This window comes from Thamnophis sirtalis, unplaced genomic scaffold (genome assembly GCF_051295495.1).
Source record: "Thamnophis sirtalis isolate CommonGarterSnake01/CBP01778 unplaced genomic scaffold, rThaSir2_p1.2 scaffold_7, whole genome shotgun sequence".
NCBI lineage: Eukaryota > Metazoa > Chordata > Lepidosauria > Squamata > Natricidae > Thamnophis > Thamnophis sirtalis.
Window position 1 is genome coordinate 4853514 of NW_028261387.1, and position 19823 is coordinate 4873336.

Sequence of the window (19823 nt, forward strand, 5' to 3'; positions counted from 1 at the left end):
TTCTGATATTTATTCAGTGATGTCATTTTTGAGGCCAGAGTCTAGGGATGCACTCAGCAGAAGCAACAGGTGATAAAAACAATAGACATTATCTTCACACTGTTCCAGTGATGGGTTTCAAAAATTTTTTGAACCTACTCTGTGGGTGTGGCCTCCTTTGTGGGAGTGGCTTGCCAGCCATGTGTTTTCTTTCTTTCTTTCTTTCTTTCTTTCTTTCTTTCTTTCTTTCTTTCTTTCTTTCTCTCTCTCTCTCTCTCTTTCTCTCTCTCTCTCCCCTTCCTTTTGTCTCTCTCTCCCTTTTTTCCTTTTTTCTTTCATCTCTCTCACTTTTTCTTTCTTTTTTCTTTTTTTATTTCTTTCTTCCTTTCTTTCTCTTTCTCTTTCTCTCTCTGTGTGAGTCTGTGTGTGTTTGTGTGTGGTGGGTTTCAAAAAAAATTGGAACCTCTTCTGTAGGTGTGGCCTGTTTTCCGGGTCCACTGGTGGAACTTCTTCTAACCGGTTCGGTAGATTTGACAAACAGGTTCTACCGAACTGGTGCGAACTGGTAGGAACATACCTCTGCACTGTTCACTCTAAACCTATATCGGTTTTAGACTGTGAATCCTTCTTAGAAGATCCTGAAAATAATCATTAGTAGAAATTTAGTAGAATTTATCTATCCTTAATCAGATTATAGATGCCCAAGTTTCTGTAAGAGGAGAAGGTGGATATTTCCAGTTTGTATTGTGTTTTTAAAATAATGAAAATACACAAAAAAATTATTTGAGAATTGGAATAAATCCATTTATATGGTATTTGCACACTGAGTGTTTCTCCTTCCCTAAATATATATTTGTTCATAGGGCCATCCAGGCAAAGAAGGGCAGACTGGGGACAAAGGTGACACGGTATGTTTATACTTTATTTTTATTTTGCTGTAAAAACTGTGCATAATTAGAACTATGGAACTATGTTAAATAAGCTGTGATTGATATCTTTCAAGAAATAATGCAGCACAGTATCATTACTGTAGTGGCTCAGCAGAGTACAGATGGTTCCTTTAATTCCATAATTCTTCCTTTTCCTCCAATGTTGTTTTTCCACCCAGGGTTGACTATCCAAAATTCTAAGTGTTCTTCTGTAATACCCCCCTCCCTCCCTCCCTCCCTCCCTCCCTCCCTCTCTCTCTCTCTCTCTCTCTCTTTGTAAAAACAATGTTTTTTCTTCCCTTATTAGTGTTTCCAACATCTACTAGATTAACATAGTAAAATATTAAGCAATTGCATTTATTTTTTGTTCCTTTGCTCATATAACATGATATTTATGTAGCAATAGCAATAGCAGTTAGACTTATATACTGCTTCATAGGGCTTTTAGCCCTCTCTAAGCGGTTTACAGAGTCAGCATATTGCCCCCACAGTCTGGGTCCTCATTTCACCCACATCGGAAGGATGGAAGACTGAGTCAACCTTGAGCCGGTGAGATTTGAACAGCCGAACTGCAGAAGTGGCCTGCAGTACTGCACCCTAACCACTGTGCCACCTCGGCTCTTGTGTAATGGTCAATTGGTCAATTACAATCATGTAATGGTCCTCTTATGTATGTAAAAGGAAGTATGTGGGTTCTCAGTCCAGATAACCATTGGTATTTGCGTATGGGTGAGAGAATAATTATTTCTTCCTCCATTGGCTTCATTTCTGACCTCCAGCCAATCCTGTGTAAGTTAAAAGAAGAAGGAAAACATTGCAGCCAATGAGTTACTTTTAATTTTCTCCTAAGGAATTAATGCTTCCAATACTGTGAATGATAGATCTAATCTGGAAATGTATCCTAGCATAAATAAAAATATGTGTCCGTCTGTTAAGAAATATAGAAACTAAGGATAGCATGCCCAATACGATCATGGTATTGCCTAATACTCATAAATTAGTATAAATAAAGATTTATTTGATGTGATTTTTAAAAATTGGATATATTAAAGTACAAAATTGTCCTGAATAGCTATATAATTTGTCATTCAATTTGAATGGATTTGCATGGCACAGTTCACTGTAGCCTTGGTTTAAAATGCCATATTTATTTCCCAGTACACTTGAAAAATCTCCCTTAGTACAAGTTTTACTAAATAATTCCTCAGTTGACTGCTGTTATGTACTCATTTGGGCTTCTTGACTGATGCAATATACAGGCAGTTCTCAATTTATGACCACAGTGGATCCCAGCATTTATGTTGCTAAGCAAGGCAGTTGTTAAGTGAGTTGTGCACCATTTATAATGTTTTCTTTGACCCAGTCGCTAAGTGAATCACTGCAGTTTTTAGGTGAAGCAGGCAATAGTTAAGCGAAGAAGCAGGCTTCATTAATTTTTGCTTATTGGAAGCTGGCTGGGAAAGTTACCAATGGTGATCACATGACAGCACAGCTGTAATAAACACGTGCCAGTTGTCGAAGACCTGAATTTTGATCACATCACCATGGGGATGTGAAAACCAGTCATGCCATTTTTTCAGTGCCGTTGTGACTTCGAACAGTCACTAAATGAATGATTGCAACTCTTAAATTAACATACTTCTGGATATTTCTGATTGAACCTTGCAGATTATATTAAACAAAGCATGTTCAAAACAGCAACTGCTGATACTTTTGAAAAGTAAATGGGTAGCATCGTGGGTCTTGTAGCACTGCATGGATTCTGCTTAAACTTCACGTAGCATAATCTGAATAAAATTCAATGTTTTTTAGGGCCCTGCAGGTCCTCATGGGCCAGTCGGCTATCCTGGTCCCCGTGGTGTAAAGGTATGGATAACATTATGTTTTTATTTGATAAACAATCAACTTGGCATTAATTTTTTGCTAATCTGGTCCCTTGGCCATTGTCATCGGTTTTTTCGCGTAGGGTGCTGATGGCGTCCGAGGGCTGAAGGGAGGCAAAGGTGAAAAGGTAATATGTTAATTGTTTTTTTATATATTCTATTGCAAAAAAAATCCCAATTAAATGGGAAAATTTAAGTGAAAATAATCTCTATTACATTTAGGTGCAAAATTATTATACGGTGGCTGAGAAATCGCCGTAGTGGCAGAGTAAGCTCCAGAAATGTCTTCAGATGGCCCAATGATTTCAGCAAATCTCTCTCTCTCTCTCTCTCTCTCTCTCTCTCTCTCTCTCTCTCTCTCTCTCTCTCTCTCTCTCTCTCTCTCTCTCTATCTATCTATCTATCTATCTATCTATCTATCTATCTATCTATCATCTATCATCTATCTATCTATCTATCTATCTATCTATCTATCTATCTATTATCTATCTATCTATATCTATATCTCTCTCTCTCTCTCTCTCTCTCTCTCTCTCTCTCTCTCTATATATCTATATCTATATCTATATCTATATCTATATCTATATCTATATCTATATCTATATCTATATCTATATCTATATCTATATATATATATATATATATATATATATATATCTATCTATCTATCATCTATCTATCTATCTATCTATCTATCTATCTATCTATCTATCTATCTATCTATCTATCTATCATCTATCTATCATCTATCTATCATCTATCTATCTATCATCTATCTATCTATCATCTATCTATCTATCTATCTATCTATCTATCTATCTATCTATCTATCTATCTATCTATCTATCTATCTATCTATCTATCTATCTATCTATCTTGTACTTCTTTTAAAATAGGACAGGAAATGTCAAGCGTGAGAAATCAAGAAAGCCAGGCAATTGAAATGAATATAAAGGTTTATTGCAAGCTTAAATTGCCTATAAGAATCCGAACTACTAACTATCAAAACAAATAGGCAGTAGATAAGAGTCAGTGGAATTCAAGGTGGGCCTGGACTTAGATCTCTTATGAGCATGAAGGGACTCAAGACAAATGACATATTTATCTCCTCCCTTGGACTCAGCCTGCTCACCTCCCACAGAAAATGTGCTAATTGTTTATGAATGAGAGAGAAAGTTGAACACAACATATTGGTAAATATGTTTTAATAGTGATATAAATGTTGTAGATAATTATTAAGCCAATTTGCTTGGTGTTTTCAATTATTTTTATATGTGGGACTATCACAATATGGCTACTGGAAAATCAAATAAAATAATAGTAAAAGAGCAGTCTCCAGGGTTAGAAAGTTGGGCTTTTCCATGTAGATCAATGGTCTTTTATGAGCTACTTACTGTATGTAGGACAATTGGAATAATTTGTAGGGACAAAGCTAAAGTTCCTGACTACTTTGATGTGATGCATAAGGAAAGTTCCATTCCTTTAATTAATTAATGGCCAATAATTCTAGCATCATTATTGCTGGGAACTGCATTTCCCAGGATTCCTGATTTTTGAGACATTATTTATAGCAGCTATAATTGCATTAAAGACTACGAGGCTGTACGAACATGATAAAAATGTCAGAAACAGTAATGGACAAAACTTTTCATACTCGACAATATTTGCATTTTCCCCCTAAAGATCGATTGGTCTACACTGCTGGAGAGCAATAATCATTTGCTAAATATTTTTTTTTTTAACTTTACAAAATTTGATATGCATTTTTTTTTTTTGTACTCAGGAACATTCATAAAATTTAACCTGCCGTTTCTTTCTAAATTTACCTCTTAGTTTGATCTGAGAACTGCTTGGCAAAATTCAGAGAAGTAAAATAAAAGAGAGACAGAGAGATTTATGTTCCAATTTGGGAGATACTAATTGTGTCCGGTAGTATTCAAATGTGAACTCATAGAAAGCAGCCTACTAAGGAATCCTAGAAAATATTTGCCAGGGATCATAATACCATTGATTTATGACAGAAGCATTCTAATGTTTGGTCCCAATGATTCCTGGTTCATCCACCAGCATCAGAAAACGTAACATAAACAAGAGAGAAACGAAGACTGTCATCAGAACCAACCCATTCTGAATTAGATCAAATGCTGGAATTCATTGACTGGACGGCTTGGAAATGCTGTTTTTTTTTAACTTTGCAGGTGTAGATTTCCTGTGGTTACTGCATCATTGCAACAAGTAAAATATGGCTATGTGAATCAGCCTTTAATCAGTAGTAGTATCTTCGGGTTATAGTCCAATCAACTTTTGAACATGAAATATCTGATGGGAAACATTCCCAACACTTTTAAAGCTGGAAATATAAGGAGGAAATTTAATAAGGAATGTTATAATGAAGAGCTCATTGACAAATTAAGAAATGAACGCTCCTATTGCCTTAAGCACCTTTCTCATTATTCATTCTTCTTTTTTAAAAAACCTGAAAAGTAATTCAACTCAGCTGTGACTTTTTTCCCCCATGTAGAAATTGCCATATTGCAGTAATTTGGTGTATTATGATCCAGCTTTAGTAATGTAAATTATTATGACTTAAAGCAAAATAGCTGTTATGCCAGTCTACGATTATATATATATATATATATAAAGCCTTGATTTGAAAATGGCTGTGGTTGTCATATGCATTATATTAATTTATCCAAATTCTTTAGCAATTTCCATTCTGATTTCTTAAGGAAGTCTGCTATGTTTCCCTTTCTCACTACAAAAAAAACATAGGGTGAAGATGGCTTCCCTGGATTTAAAGGTGATATGGGCCTTAAGGGCGATAGAGTAAGTATTACTTTAAAACCTCTTTAGATCTATTGAAGAATTGTACTTAAATTGGTGTTCTGACCCCCTCCTCCATCCAGTAATGAAAGCCGAGACATGCTTAATGAGAATGTCCTTTAATAACAAGACCAGAATCTCAGTGGCTGAAAGCCAAGTAAACAAACAGATAAAAATCTTGGCAGCAATTCAGACAAACTCTGGCAGCAATCCAGCCTGCCAAGTTCGTTTCTCTTTAGTCAAAGCGTTGATGTCTGCAAGAAGGGCGTGGCACAAGCAGCCTTTTTTATAGTCTGGAGAGGAGCCTAATGACCACCAGTTGAGCGTAATTACCTCCTGTAATTACATAGTTGTTCTTGACGCTGAGTAGCTCTTCGACGGCGTGCATCCCGGAACAACTCACTGTTGGTTTCTGGATCACTCTCCCTTGTCTCCTCCCCACTGATCCAAGGTTCAGGCGTCTCCTGGTGGCCAACCAGCCTCTCTGCGCCCTGCTTGGAGTCGGAACCCTGTCCAGGGTCCTCCACCTCCTCCAGAGCCGACTCAGAGGATCCCTCTCTGTCGGAGTCTGGTGGCAGCTCCAACGGCTCCTGCTGGGCCACAACAAATTGGTAAAGGGAATTTTCATTATCATTTTCATCCACTCAGAAGGTTTTTTTTTAGTCTCAGTTGAACACATAGAGATCTTCATTAATGAAAATTACTGTGCTATAGTTATGATTGATTCTTCTGAAGTCTTTTCTGTTTTCCCAAAAGGAAAGGCAAGTTGATTATATTATATTTTTAATAATTAGTTTTTATGTTGCTCTGGTCATTGACTGACTAAGGAATTGACTATCCCGCCATGTGTAAATAGGTGTAAAGCAACACAATGACTAACAAACTTTAACATCCATGAATTTAATACAATATAGCAGACTATTCCTATGGTAAGGAAGTGTACAAATCTATTCAGTCATATTCTATACGAGAGGATTCTTTTAATTCACCTTCTTTCAAAGGCCCATAAATCCCAGCAGAGACATTCTTTAATTTATGACCATAATTGGAACAAGAATTTTGGTCACTAGGCAATGTAGTTGTTAAGCGAGTCATCTTGAGACCTGATTTTATGATCATTTTACCTCAGATGTTAAGCAAATCACCTGGTTGTTAAGTGAATCATGTGGTTGTTAAGCAGAGTCAGTTTCCCCAATTGACTCTCTTGGCGGGAGCCATCAGGGTTTAAGCTCATAAATCACAGTCCCATGATACAAGATGTGACAGTCATTGTAAATGCATGGCTGTCAGGTGCCCAAATTGTGATCACATGACTTTAGGGGTGGTGTGACAGTCAAAACTTTGAGGATTGGTTGTAATTCACTTTTTCCATGCCTGTCGTAACTTTGAAATGTCATCAAACAAACAGTTATAAATCAAGGACTACCTAGATTGTTGGGCTACTTCAATGCCCAGAGAAGACCCTTGCCATCAAGAACTTCTAGGTGACAATGTTCAGGAGAAGGAACTTGAAGTCATGTGATCTTTGCTAGCAAGACAATGGTTTAAGCTTTGTACTAGAACTTCTCTATCCTCCGTTCCTGTCCTCACCACCCTTACCTAGTAGATTGATGAGAGCTTTTAGTAATCTCTACTGTTTTACTGCAAAACTTTAGCAAATGTCCAAAGATACCCTTGCCTTTTGAGAACTTCTCTTAAGAGGTGCATTTTATGGGGTTGCATGGCTTCTGATTTTTATAATCTGAGGATGAGTTAAAGCTTTTCATTAAAGCTTTATTTATGCTTTATTAATCATTGAATTTTGATTAATACTGGTATTTACTGTTTAATTGTTCCACGTTGTCTCACCTTGGCTGGAAGGTAACCTTAAAGTAATTAAAATTGTAAATTAACAACATACAGTAGTAGAAACATTGTACGTGCATTTTTGTATGCTACTCCTGCAATAGCATTTAGTGTTCTCCGGACATATATGATTCTCATTATTGGTATGAATGTGTCAGCTTTTGTACTATTTTGACACATCTCAAATTGCTTGTCGCTGCTTCTTACAATGGTAGAGTCATTTTATGAAAATCTCAAAACCGCCCAAAACTTTATAACAAAATAAAGCAATTGATTTTCTTTTATTCGGCATTGTTAATGTAGTACAGAAGTGGTGTCTCAATATAGTACAGAAGCTGATATTTTATCAAAGTTCCATGCAGTTTGATACTATCGAGCAAGAACATTTTCTACACCATCTGCATTTATTGAATTTTATTTTGTATTAAAATGGATCAAGGTGATTTTTAAGATGGGTCAGGTTTGAATAATACTTATTAAATTTATTCAAAATACATTGAAACCACTGCCAAGATTAATAACAATAACAATAGCACTTATGGTGGACTTGGATACCACTTCGCAGTGCTTTTCAGATCTCTTTAAGTGGTTTACGGAGTCAGCATATTGCCCTCAACAATCTGGATCCTCATTTTACTGAACTCGGAAGGATGGAAGGCTAACTCGAGCCGAGGTGGCACAGTGGTTAAATGCAGCACTGCAGGCTACTTCAGCTGACTGCAGTTCAGCAGTTCTAATCTCACCGGCTCAGGGTTGACTCAGCCTTCCATCCTTCCGAGGTGGGTAAAATGAGGACCCGGATTGTTGTTGGGGGCGATATGCGGACTCTGTAAACCGCTTAGAGAGGGCTGAAAGCCCTATGAAGCGGTATATAACTGCTATAAGTCTAACTGCTATTGCTAACTCAACCTTGAAATAATCAGAACTCCTGGCAGTCAGAAGAATTAGACTGCAATACTGCATTCTAACCACTCCGCCACCATGGCTCAGGTGATAAATCCTGAGTGATCTGGAACAAAAAGGTTTTACAGAAGAAGAAAAAAAAAACTGAATGGAGATTTCTTCCTGTATCACAGTTGGCTCTAATTAGTAGTGTCAACCTTTCTGATTTTATCCAGAACAACTAATGAGGATGCTGAATAATCAAGTTATACAGTGGTGGGTTTCAAAAAAAAATTTGGAACCTCTTCTGTAGGTGTGGCCTGCTTTCCGGGTCCACTGGTGGAACCTCTTCTAACCGGTTCGGTAGATTTGACGAACCGGTTCTACCGAATAGGTGCGAACTGGTAGGAACTCACCTCTGAAGTTATAGAAAAGAAAGAAAAGGGATGCCAACTTTTTTGCTCTCTGGGGTGGCTCCTTAGCTATTGTCTTTAGAAAGTTTTAGGAGGAAACTTAGTTTGGGAGAGTTAGTAGGTGGGCTTTAATTAGTGTTCAGAGGGTTTTTTTGTTTTTGTTTTATCGTGGAGACAGGTGGTTAATTTTTTATTTTTTTATTTACACAATATTTTTAAGGGTGAAGTTGGTGCTATTGGTCCACGAGGAGAAGATGGCCCTGAAGGTCCCAAAGGGCGCGCAGGTCCCACAGGAGACTCAGGTGGCCCTGGCCAAGCTGGAGAAAAGGTGAGTAATGGTTGGATATTTCTATTATGAGAATTGATTGGCCCAATAGTAGCAAGAATGTGACGGAAATAATTGAAACACAAAAGCCATATGGAATCGTGTATGTAGACTGTTCTGAACCTCCTCGTTCCACACCCGAGCACACTCCGAGCCAGAGATAAATTACGGCATTTAATTAACAGACAAACAGGTCCTTGGCAGCAAACCGGCACAGACAAGCTTGGGCAGCAATAAACACAGATAAGGCTTGGCAGCAATCCAGCCTGCCAAGCTCACAATAATGTTCTCCGACATTCGATTCTGTGTTGACTTCTGCAAAGAGGGGCGTGTGCACAAGTAGCTTTTTATAGACTGGAGAGGAGCCTAATGACCACCAGCTGAGTGCAATCACCTCCTGTAATTGCGTAATTGTTCCTGACGCCTAGTAGCTCTTCGATGGCGTGCATCCAGGAACAACTCACTAATGGCGTCTGGCTCACTCTCCCTTGTCTCCTCCCCACTGGTCCAATGCTCAGGTGCCCCCTGGTGGCCAACCAGTCTCTCTGCGCCCTGCTCGGAGTCGGAACCCTGCCCAGGGTCCTCCACATCCTCCAAAGCCGACTCAGCGAGCCCCTCGCTGTCAGAGTCTGGTGGCAGCTCCAATGGCACCTGCTGGGCCACAACAGTAGACCATGTGGGGACCTCAGATTTGTCATATGTTTGGAGTTATGAGAACCTATATCACATGAGTCCCTTTTTTCCATAAGGGGGGAAAAACAATTCACGTTTTTACATGATGACTGTGATGTCAGTGAGAGGTGTAAAGTGGAAAACCAAATCTCTCACTTAAAACCACAGTTTCTTATCAAGGGAGGAAAAGAAGAACCACAGTTCATTAACAATGGTAGAGCAATGGACCAAGAATAGTCTGTAGCGTCTCCTCAATATTTTTTTTCACTTTCTGAAATAGTCCCTTAATTGACTATTCCACGATTGTGTTTCTGCATCTAATGTCTGTATATTTAGGCGAATTCTTTCACCTTTCCCAAATTACTTCCAGGTGTCCATTCTCTCTACTTGGGGTGTAGATAGCCGTTCATTCAATTGCATTTCTGCTTGATTGCATCGGTGATCTGATCAAAGACAGGCTTGTTTATAAGAATCTTTTGAATGGTTCTCCCCAGGTGATCCCGTTTCCATGTAAAAAAAGAGAAAGGAAGGTTATAATTTGATGCTAGAGAGCTTTATAAGGCTGTCATAAAAATACTTTCAAAGTCAGATCATTCATTCCAGAAAATATTCCTTTCAGCTTGACTTAACTGTTGGGAGCTATTTGGAATTAATGATCCTTATAATGTTTCAAGACATCTTGCCAGCTGTTTAAAAGGTCATGAATAAAGAACACCACTATTATAATTATGGATAAATGGTAGCATAATTGGAAAGTTATCACTAAGTTCCCATTAAATTCCGATTCCATAAAAAAAACAGGAATATACGAAACTCGCTTTCTCCCACAACCTAAATTAATTCCTATTGTGCTACTTCGATAGGGAAGTATTACGATAGATATAGAATTCGACTGAAAAGAGCTTGGGCAGAAAAAAAAAAGAAGGCAGAGTTAGTGCAATTTTGCAAAGGTTTACATGAGTGTATCTTTACGTGAAGTTGTTACAGGTTGGTTATAGAGCAATCTGCATCTTCCTCCACAGTTTGTGCAGGGTTCATAGATGCTTAGATATGAAATAATCCATTGAGGCCATACTCTACTCAGTGCAAGAATTAAGATATCTCTGATTGATGTCTATTAAGTATCTCCTTCAAGACATCCAGCTCTTCTACCCCACGGTGCTGGTAGTTGGTTCTGCTGTCAACTTACTCTTAGTATTAAAAGGTTTCTTTTTAACATTCATTGAGAATCTGTACTCTGAATCCCATACTTCGGGTTGATAGAGAATAAATCTTGGCCTTTTCCTGTGTGACATCCATTCAGTTATTGACAGTCCATTCTATCGCATCCCTTCTGTCCTTCTTATTAAGGTTAAACCTAACCAGAATTTTTTACATATAGGATTTATCTTGCAGTTCTCTGATTGTCCTCATTATCGTTCCTTGATTGTGTCCCATTTTTTTTCTGTAATCCTTTACGTTGTCAAGCTCAGATTTAAACACAAGGTTCAACAGAACGATTATCTTTTTCCTGATTTGAAAATGTTACGACATAACTACTGATTCATCCTAAAAGTATGTTTGCCGTTTTTTGTAAGCAAAACATTTTGCTGTCTCTTGCTCAGTTTTGATTATAAATTGAATAACTAACAATTGCAATGCATTGGTTCATTCAGATCATTGTTCACTACAGGTTGTGGAACGCATACCTTGTTATCAAAGAAAACAATCAAAATAAAACCTGCGTAGCTGTACCTTTTTAAAATTATCACTTTGCTTTTAACATCTTTATCGAGCAGTTGGTACACTAATTATGTTACTTGCCTTTATTCTGAAATTACACACACACACACACACACACACACACACACACACACACACACACACAAAAGACTTCTGTTGTTTTTTTTGCATTCTTTATCAACAAAGGCTTGTACTGAGCTTTATACCTTCTGAAGCCAGCTCTACAATTTTGGACTACTTGAGCACCAGTGACGTGCGGTGAGGTTTATGGCTGGTGAGGCACAGACACAGTGGTGGGTTTCAAATTTTTTTAGACTTGTGGACTTCAACTCCCAGAATTCCACAGCCAGGCATGCTCAGTTCCGATTTAAAGCGACAGCATTCGTTTTTCTCCTTTGCAAAAAAGTTTCCTTCATTCTTTTTCTTCTGCCTCCCCTCCATCAGGGAGAACAACATGCCTCACCTACATCAGGAATTTTTAGGCTTTTAACCCTTGCTTAACTCTGCTCCAGTGATCATAAAACACCTAAAGTCAGACTAGATGAGGCACGTCGTTCTTCTGCCTCCTCCTGTAGAGGGCGCTTTTTTAGAGGCTTTTTTAAATAGTTAAGCACTAAGCAGAGTCATCCACGGTGACTCTGGCAGCAACTAGCTCAGCCTGACCTCAGCTCTTGCCTTTTTCCTTTTACATTTTTTTTTCTTTTCATGATGACAGTGGTGAGGCTCCCCTGCTTCCCCTGACTGCACATCCCTGTTGTGCACTCTAGCTAACAATTTTTTCTCTCCACATTTTTATTAGTTAAAGATCACCATTGGGTAACCGTTGCCTTCCTTCAACTATTTTTTCTCCTTCCCCCACTGCTGTGATTATAATTTTAACCCCCCTTTAGTTTGATGAGTTCTTGAGTTCTTTTTCTCTTTAGTTTCTGACTTGAAAAATTTTCTGTCAAATTTTCCTGTCATTGCCCTGAGCTTATTGAAATTTATCAGTCCATGGTTCATTTATAGCTGCATTCAGATTTGGCATGCCTTAGAATCAGGAATTTCTGGCACTCTTCCTACAAAACTTTTTTTTTGTTTTGTTTTCCGTTTTTGGGGAGAGAAATAATAAACAAGTTGGAGAGAAAATACAAAGAACAAAATACAACACAAAATCCAGGAAGGCTAAAAGCCATAATTCATTAAATTAGTTAACTCTACCCAAACATAAACATTTGAGAAATAATATTAGATTCCTCTAAAAATATCTATAACAGCAATACATACTCAAACCATCTTATACAGTAATAATAACGAAGTCTATGATTCTTAATTAAAAACATATACTTAAAAATATTTTATTCAAATTTGAGCAACAATCTTTCATATGTCATCTTTTAAAATTGTCTAATGAGTCATAAATCTAAGAAAAGCAGCAAAGTTATAATTATAAGCTAAAACAAGTAAAGATTTTAGATTGTTTACGTAGGCATGAAATGTATTAAAGACCCAATTTTTTCTTTCCTCTTGAATGGAATGCGTTGACAATTTCTTACTTGATCAGATCTCAAGGATCACAACCATGTACATTGCTGAGGATCCTGATTATTGTATATATGAATAATGTATACATTGAAGACCAGCCGAAACAGCTTCCATGGATCGCCGTATCCATTAAAACATGGCGTCAAATTTCCATGGAAGTCGCCTATACCCACGATGGGTGAAGAGGCGTCAAGTACAAGTACAAGTCAGGAACATCATCATCTTTGTCATAGCTACTGCCGCTCTGAAAGTTGAAAAGTGAATATTTCAGGGTAAAAAAAAAGGAGTTCAGGAAGTTGAAATATTTAGCTAAGGCCTCAAATTCTTCCCAATCCCATACTAGTTTCCCATTGCTGCTTGTGTCTTCTACTGTTCTATATTTTAGTATATATTTCATTTCAGCACAATGATCCTTATTCATTCAATATGCTTAACTGGATTGGAGAAGCATGTCATGGGAACACCCAAAAGGGTTCAGTTGGTCCTGTCAGCCACTGGGGAGTTAAATTAGCTCAAGCTAATATTCCATTGTGCAAAGAGTTAAACTAACTTCAACCAGTTAGATATATCATTGGAATACTCAAAAAGAACTGAAGAGAAAGTGCAGCTGAAAAAGCAAACTTCTTCATTATCGAATTCTTGCCAAGGCTTGGCAGCGCACAGCACATCTTCCAAACTCTGGTTTGCAGTAATGGCCAAACAACACCTGTTTGCACAGTCGGTATTACAGAGAGCAGAAAAGTAATGAAATTTTTGCCAGTGTCAGGGCTGCGTCACTTAATAACCAAGAAAGAAACCACTCAACTCCATTTTGCAGAATTAAGAGTACTTTTACTGGTTATAAGTAAATAGAAGCTAAGCAAAGCTGGATCTGAGATAAAAGCGCGGGCAAGCATAGATATCAGTGTATGACCCATTCCCCTCCCCTTGGTAACCCCAGCCCATAGTCCAATCCAATTACTCCACAGGTGTCATGTGGGAGACATCTTCAAAAACCATCATCAGGTTGGTATGCCGGACAGTTGGCCTTGGCGGGAAACTCCTCTCCCCGCTACATGCGCAGTAGATGGTGAGAACAACTCCCTTCTTACAGTCTCTCCTGTACAGAATATTCCCCACACCCAAATACCATGCCCCCCCCTCCCCGTTTCAATGGCAGCCGAAAAGTAAGCAGCAAAACAGAGGCTGACAGCCAGTATTTTCCCAGCGCAATGATTTAACGGATATTAAGCTGGGGATTCCGTATTCTCATTATGCATTGCTAGAATCACTGATAAGGAGATTTGATTTGTTAGTGTCTGACTTAGGGAAGTGTTTTATGAGGACAGGAGCAGTGTAACAGTACAAACAACACGACCCTCCCCCAAGAGGGTTTGTCTTACTTTTGCATTATGTGACTATTTACATTTGGTTCCATGAGAGACAACATAATCAATTCCAAAACAGATAACTTTTGGAGAAAATATAGTGCTGCCAAATATTTTGTTTGCTCAGAGAAACCAGGTGCTTTGCAGAGCCGAGGCATGCTGAAGCAAAACTTCAACAGTACTTAATTCCATCCTTCTGGGGCGAATAGAAGACGGGAAGGACCCCAAAACATCACAAACAGAAGGCCACAAAGTTAATTTATTGTCTCTCAAGAGCACAGGGGTCATCAGTAATGCTACTATTATCGTACTAAGCAAAGTACTTCCAAAATTTCTATTCATTACATTACCCCTCCCACCCCCTTACCCTCGGTCTGATTATTCTTGGTTTGAACTCCAGAAGAATAAAATGAGAAGCCCACCTGGCACAATGTCTCATTTTGTGTGATGTCTCCAAACCTTACAGTTTTCATCCAGTTCTATGACTTTTGATAAAGCTTGGTCACTCCCAGTAAACTACCTTTGTTGATTTTTCTCTTGGGTACTGTCAGCTCATCTAGTTCACATAGTAAACTGTTCTGACACTCTCCTCCTCCGTCCAGTAACGAATGCCGAGACAAGCTTAACTGGAATGTACTTTAATAGCAAGAAACCAAAACCTCGGTGGCTGAAAGCCAAGCATAACAAACAGATAAGGACCTTGGCAGCAACTCAGACAAGCCTTGGCAGCAATCCAGCCTGCCAAGCTAGTTACAAAAGTTCTCCAACTTTTAGTCAATGTGTTGACTTATGCAAGAGGGGCGTGTGCACAAGCAGTCTTTTTATAGTCTGGAGAGGAGCCTAATGACCACCAGCTGAGTGCAATTACCTCCTGTACTTGTGCAACTGTTCCTGACGCCTATTAGCTCTTTGTTGCCGGACATCCAGGAACAACTCACTGCTGGCGTCCAGATCACTCTCCCTTGTCTCATCCCCATTGATCCAAGGCTCAGATGCCTCCTGGTGGCCAACCAGCCTCTCTGTGCCCTGCTCAGAGTCAGAACCCTGTCCAGGGTCCTCCACATCCTCCAGAGCCAACTCATGGGGCCCCTCGCTGTCGGAGTCTGGTGGCAGCTCCAACAGCTCCTGCTGGGCCACAACAGTAAACTTTGTTTATTTTGAGGAATGTTCTCTAATAAATCTTCTTAAAGATCTTTATTCTGGTGTTTTCCTGCATGCTGTTTATGTTGAAATACTCCAAAATCACCCTTTCTTCCCCCATGGTTTACTCTGAGCAGGTCTCATGTATGCCATCTTTCATAAATGTGTTTTCTGATCCTCACAAATTCAGTATTTATGGTATAGATGGACAGACAGACAGACAAATAGATCAATCTATGGATAGACGGACAGCTACAAACAGCTACAAATCAATAAGTATAGATGCTACCAGTAGTTACAATATGGAAATATTTGAAAAAAATAAATGAAAAATTAATGCTTGTTTTTTTTTTTAAATTATAGGGTAAACTTGGTGTTCCCGGTTTGCCAGGATATCCAGGAAGACAAGGCCCTAAGGTAAATTTGCTACAGCTTTGGGGAGGTATATGTAATTTATGATTTAATAGTACGTGCACATTTGTTTAATGAATGGATGTGTATGAGTTTGTTATTGATAATTGATCCAGTTGGGAATTATAAAACACCCTTACTGCAATCCAAACATTACATTCATTACATACTGTTCTTCTAATGCAGAGGTGTCAAACTTGATTTCACGGAGTGCCACATCAGGGTCGTGTTTGACATTAGGGGGCTGGGATGGAAATTACATTACAGAAAAATTTAAATCTTTTTTATTTCTTAAAAAAACCTCACACTTAATAAACTATAAAAATATAACAACATAGATGGATAGTATATATGCTCCAGTAGGTGTCTATTCCTAACCACCATGATGTGATGCAAACACATCACATTTTTTTTTAACTTGTGCCACAGTGTCATACACACATTCCATCACTTACCCCCTTTCTATAGATCGGTGTTTCTCAACCTTGATGACTTTAAGTCCTGTGGACTTCAACTCCCAGAATCCCTGGGGAGTTCTGGGAGTTGAAGTCCACACGACTTAAAGTCGCCAAGGTTGAGAAACACTGCTATAGACACTAGTCTTCTAACAATTCCAAAATTCCAAAAACTAAACAAATTATGGAATTAGAATCCATGATATAATATTCTGGGGACCTCTGTTCTCTGTTTTTTGCGTGTGTATTTATAAAAATTAAGTATGTTGAGTTTGTGCTTTATAGTCAAATTATAGTAATGGCACTCATCTAATTCTTCTCCTGTGTCTTCTTTCCATGAATGGTGGCTTACCCCTTTTCTATAGACCAGTCTTTCTCAACTTTGATGACTTTAAGTCCTGTGGACTTCAACTCCCAGAATCCCACAGCCAGCACAGCTGGGTGGGGAATTCTGGGAGTTGAAGTCCACAGGACTTAAAGTTTCCAAGGTTGAGAAACACTGCTATAGACACTAGTCTTCTAACAATTCCAAAAACTAAACAAATTATGGAATTAAAATCTATGATATAATATTCTGGGAACCTCTGTTCTCTGTTTTTTTGCGTGTGTATTTATAAAAATTAAGTATGTTGAGTTTGTGCTTTATAGTCAAATTATAGTAATGGCACTCATCTAATTCTTCTCCTGTGTCTTCTTTCCATGAATGGTGGCTTACCCCTTTTCTATAGACCAGTCTTTCTCAACTTTGATGACTTTAAGTCCTGTGGACTTCAACATCCAGAATCCCACAGCCAGCACAGCTGGGTGGGGAATTCTGGGAGTTGAAGTCCACAGGACTTAAAGTTTCCAAGGTTGAGAAACACTGCTATAGACACTAGTCTTCTAACAATTCCAGAAAACTAAACAACTTATGGAATTAAATCCATGATATAATATTCTGGGAACCTCTGTTCTCTGTTTTTTGCGTGTGTATTTATAAAAATTAAGTATGTTGAGCTTGTGCTTTATAGTCAAATTACAATAATGGCCCTCATCTACTTTTACTCCTGTGTCTTCTTCCCATGAATGGTAGCTTGACATGTCATTGTTTTCAAAATAAATAAATAAGCTTACTGTTAATTCTTTATTGCATTCTGGACTTGAACAATTATGGTAAGTAACTGAAAACTGTTAATATCTATATTCATATTTGGATTGTGTGACTTAAAGAATATATATTGCAAAAATATATACTTTATGTTACTTAAATATAGTTTATAATTAAAAAAAAAGTTGTTGTATCCTAAGTTCCAGATTAAATCCTTGGATTAATCAAGATAAGACATTTCTGTCTCAAATTTTGGAGAACAGCAATGGAGATGTTGAATAAATAGACAAATAGGTTGACTGGATGCAAGACAGCATTCTATGTTCTACCATGCTATGCTTCCAGTGGACTCCCCCAAGTATAAAAAAGAAAGAAACAGTTTTGAGTTCTGTTGAATGCATTTGCTATTAAAAACACTGGGTTTAGTTTAAAGAAATTTTGTGTAATTGAATGGACAGTAGAAAGTTTCATCAAAAATGTAATCATCTTCAGGATACAATATTAAAATCTATCAAAAGTATACAGCGTGAAGGGCTTACTAAATATTTATATAGATTAAAAGTATGTTTATAATTTTTTGTGCAGGGATCTACTGGGTTTCCTGGATTTTCAGGTTCGAATGGAGAGAAAGGAGGAAGGGTAAGTCACAGCATTTTACCTATACAGTTATGAATATATGGAATTTGAATTTGATAACATTATACAGATTGGAATGTATAGTATTATAAAAATTTTATGTTGGATGGTGTTCAAACTAAAGGGAAAAAAAATGAAATGATAGCAATTCAGGAGTATCGAGGCTTTTTAAATAAAAATCAATGCTGTACATATCTGTTATGGCTACAATTTAAGCAATGTGAAGCCTTATTATACACAAATGCAGCTTCCCATTAAAACATACTGCTTAATGATATGCCATGACACATTTTGGACAGAGTGCACAAGCATAGACAATCAGGGTTATTATTTTTTTCTCCTATAGCTGGCTAGTGAAAAGGAGATTGATTAATTGATTGGTATGTTTGATATAATTGCATACAAATGTCTCTGGATGGTTTACAAGAATTACCGTATTTTTCAGAGTACAAGACACACTTTTTCCCCTCAAAAAAGAGGGTGAAAATCTGAGTGCGTCTTATACACTGAATACAGCATTTTTGGCCTCCTGAAACCCCACCCCTTTCACCAAAATGGCCATGCGTAGCCTTTAGAAGGCTTCCAGAGTGCTCCTGGGGGCTGGGGAAGACAGAAATGAGGGGAAAATGGGCCACTTTTTGCCCCCCCCCCTCGCAGTCCTCAGGAGTGCTCTATAAGCCTCCTAAAAGCTATGCATGCCCCTTTTTTGACAAGAAATGGGCCTGTTTTCATGAAAAACGGGCCATTTTTGGGAGGTCTGCAGAGTGTAAAAACTTTTTTAAAATTTGCCTCTTTAGAATCTTGGTGCGTCTTATATTCTGGTGTGTCTTATACTCTGAAAAATATGGTAAAACACAGAAAGACCCATACGAGCCAAGGTGGCGCAGTGGTTAGGGTGCAGTACTGCAGGCCACTTCAGCTGACTGTTATCTGCAGTTCAGCGGTTCTAATCTCACCGGCTCAAGGTTGACTCAGCCTTCCATCCTTCCGAGGTGGGTGAAATGAGGACCCAAACTATGGGGGCGATATGCTGACTCTGTAAACTGCTTAGAGAGGGCTTCTTTTGAAGACAAATGTTCATAATATACTTCGGGGAATAATCTCCTCCCCCCCCCCATATGATATCATTGAAAAGTCACCTTGTCTGCAGCTCAAAAATAGAATGAGCTTCTAAAGAAAACATTTTTAATCAGACGAGATATCAAGAATTTGCTCTTTAGTTGAAGATGGTGAATACATCCATAATGCCAACGAAGCAAATTGTCGAAAATTCACAGAATCGGTATCCATAAAACTCAGCTGGATGTACTGTAGCTGATTGCTCAATGTAAAGCTGCACGAAAGTCATCAGAAGGGAAAAGATGGGCTGACAGTTATACTTCATGGTAGCTTAGTGTGCCATTAAGTGAGACTGAAGTAATGCATGCCATTAATCTGCCTATCATTTCATTTCATTTAATGGGAATGAAATTTATCACTTTAAATGTCTAGATACAGAGTTCCGTATGAGGACTGCAAGCTTGCCACATAAATTGGCGAAATGATATTTATAACTAAAGGGGACTCATGAATTCCTAATTGCTTGCACAATTAATCTTTAGGAGAATGGGGTTCCCTTCTCCATATGGAATTCTCCGAATCCTTCAAAGACGTATAAATATTATATCATGTATATGTGAAGGGTAATAAAAGTGTTCAAATTTAAAAGCATCTAACACATGCCTATTCTG

At 38.1% G+C, this 19823-nt stretch overlaps 1 protein-coding gene across 1 annotated transcript in view; it reads left to right on the forward strand.

The window, feature by feature from the left end:
- COL11A1 (collagen type XI alpha 1 chain) overlaps positions 1-19823 on the forward strand; it is a 283501-nt gene that overhangs the window by 135666 nt on the left and 128012 nt on the right. Inside the window, exons 26-32 of the mRNA XM_087720747.1 lie at positions 843-887; positions 2721-2774; positions 2875-2919; positions 5564-5617; positions 8975-9082; positions 15868-15921; positions 18043-18096. Coding sequence (XP_087576873.1) covers positions 843-887; positions 2721-2774; positions 2875-2919; positions 5564-5617; positions 8975-9082; positions 15868-15921; positions 18043-18096 — 414 coding nt within the window. The remainder of the gene's footprint in view (positions 1-842; positions 888-2720; positions 2775-2874; positions 2920-5563; positions 5618-8974; positions 9083-15867; positions 15922-18042; positions 18097-19823) is intronic.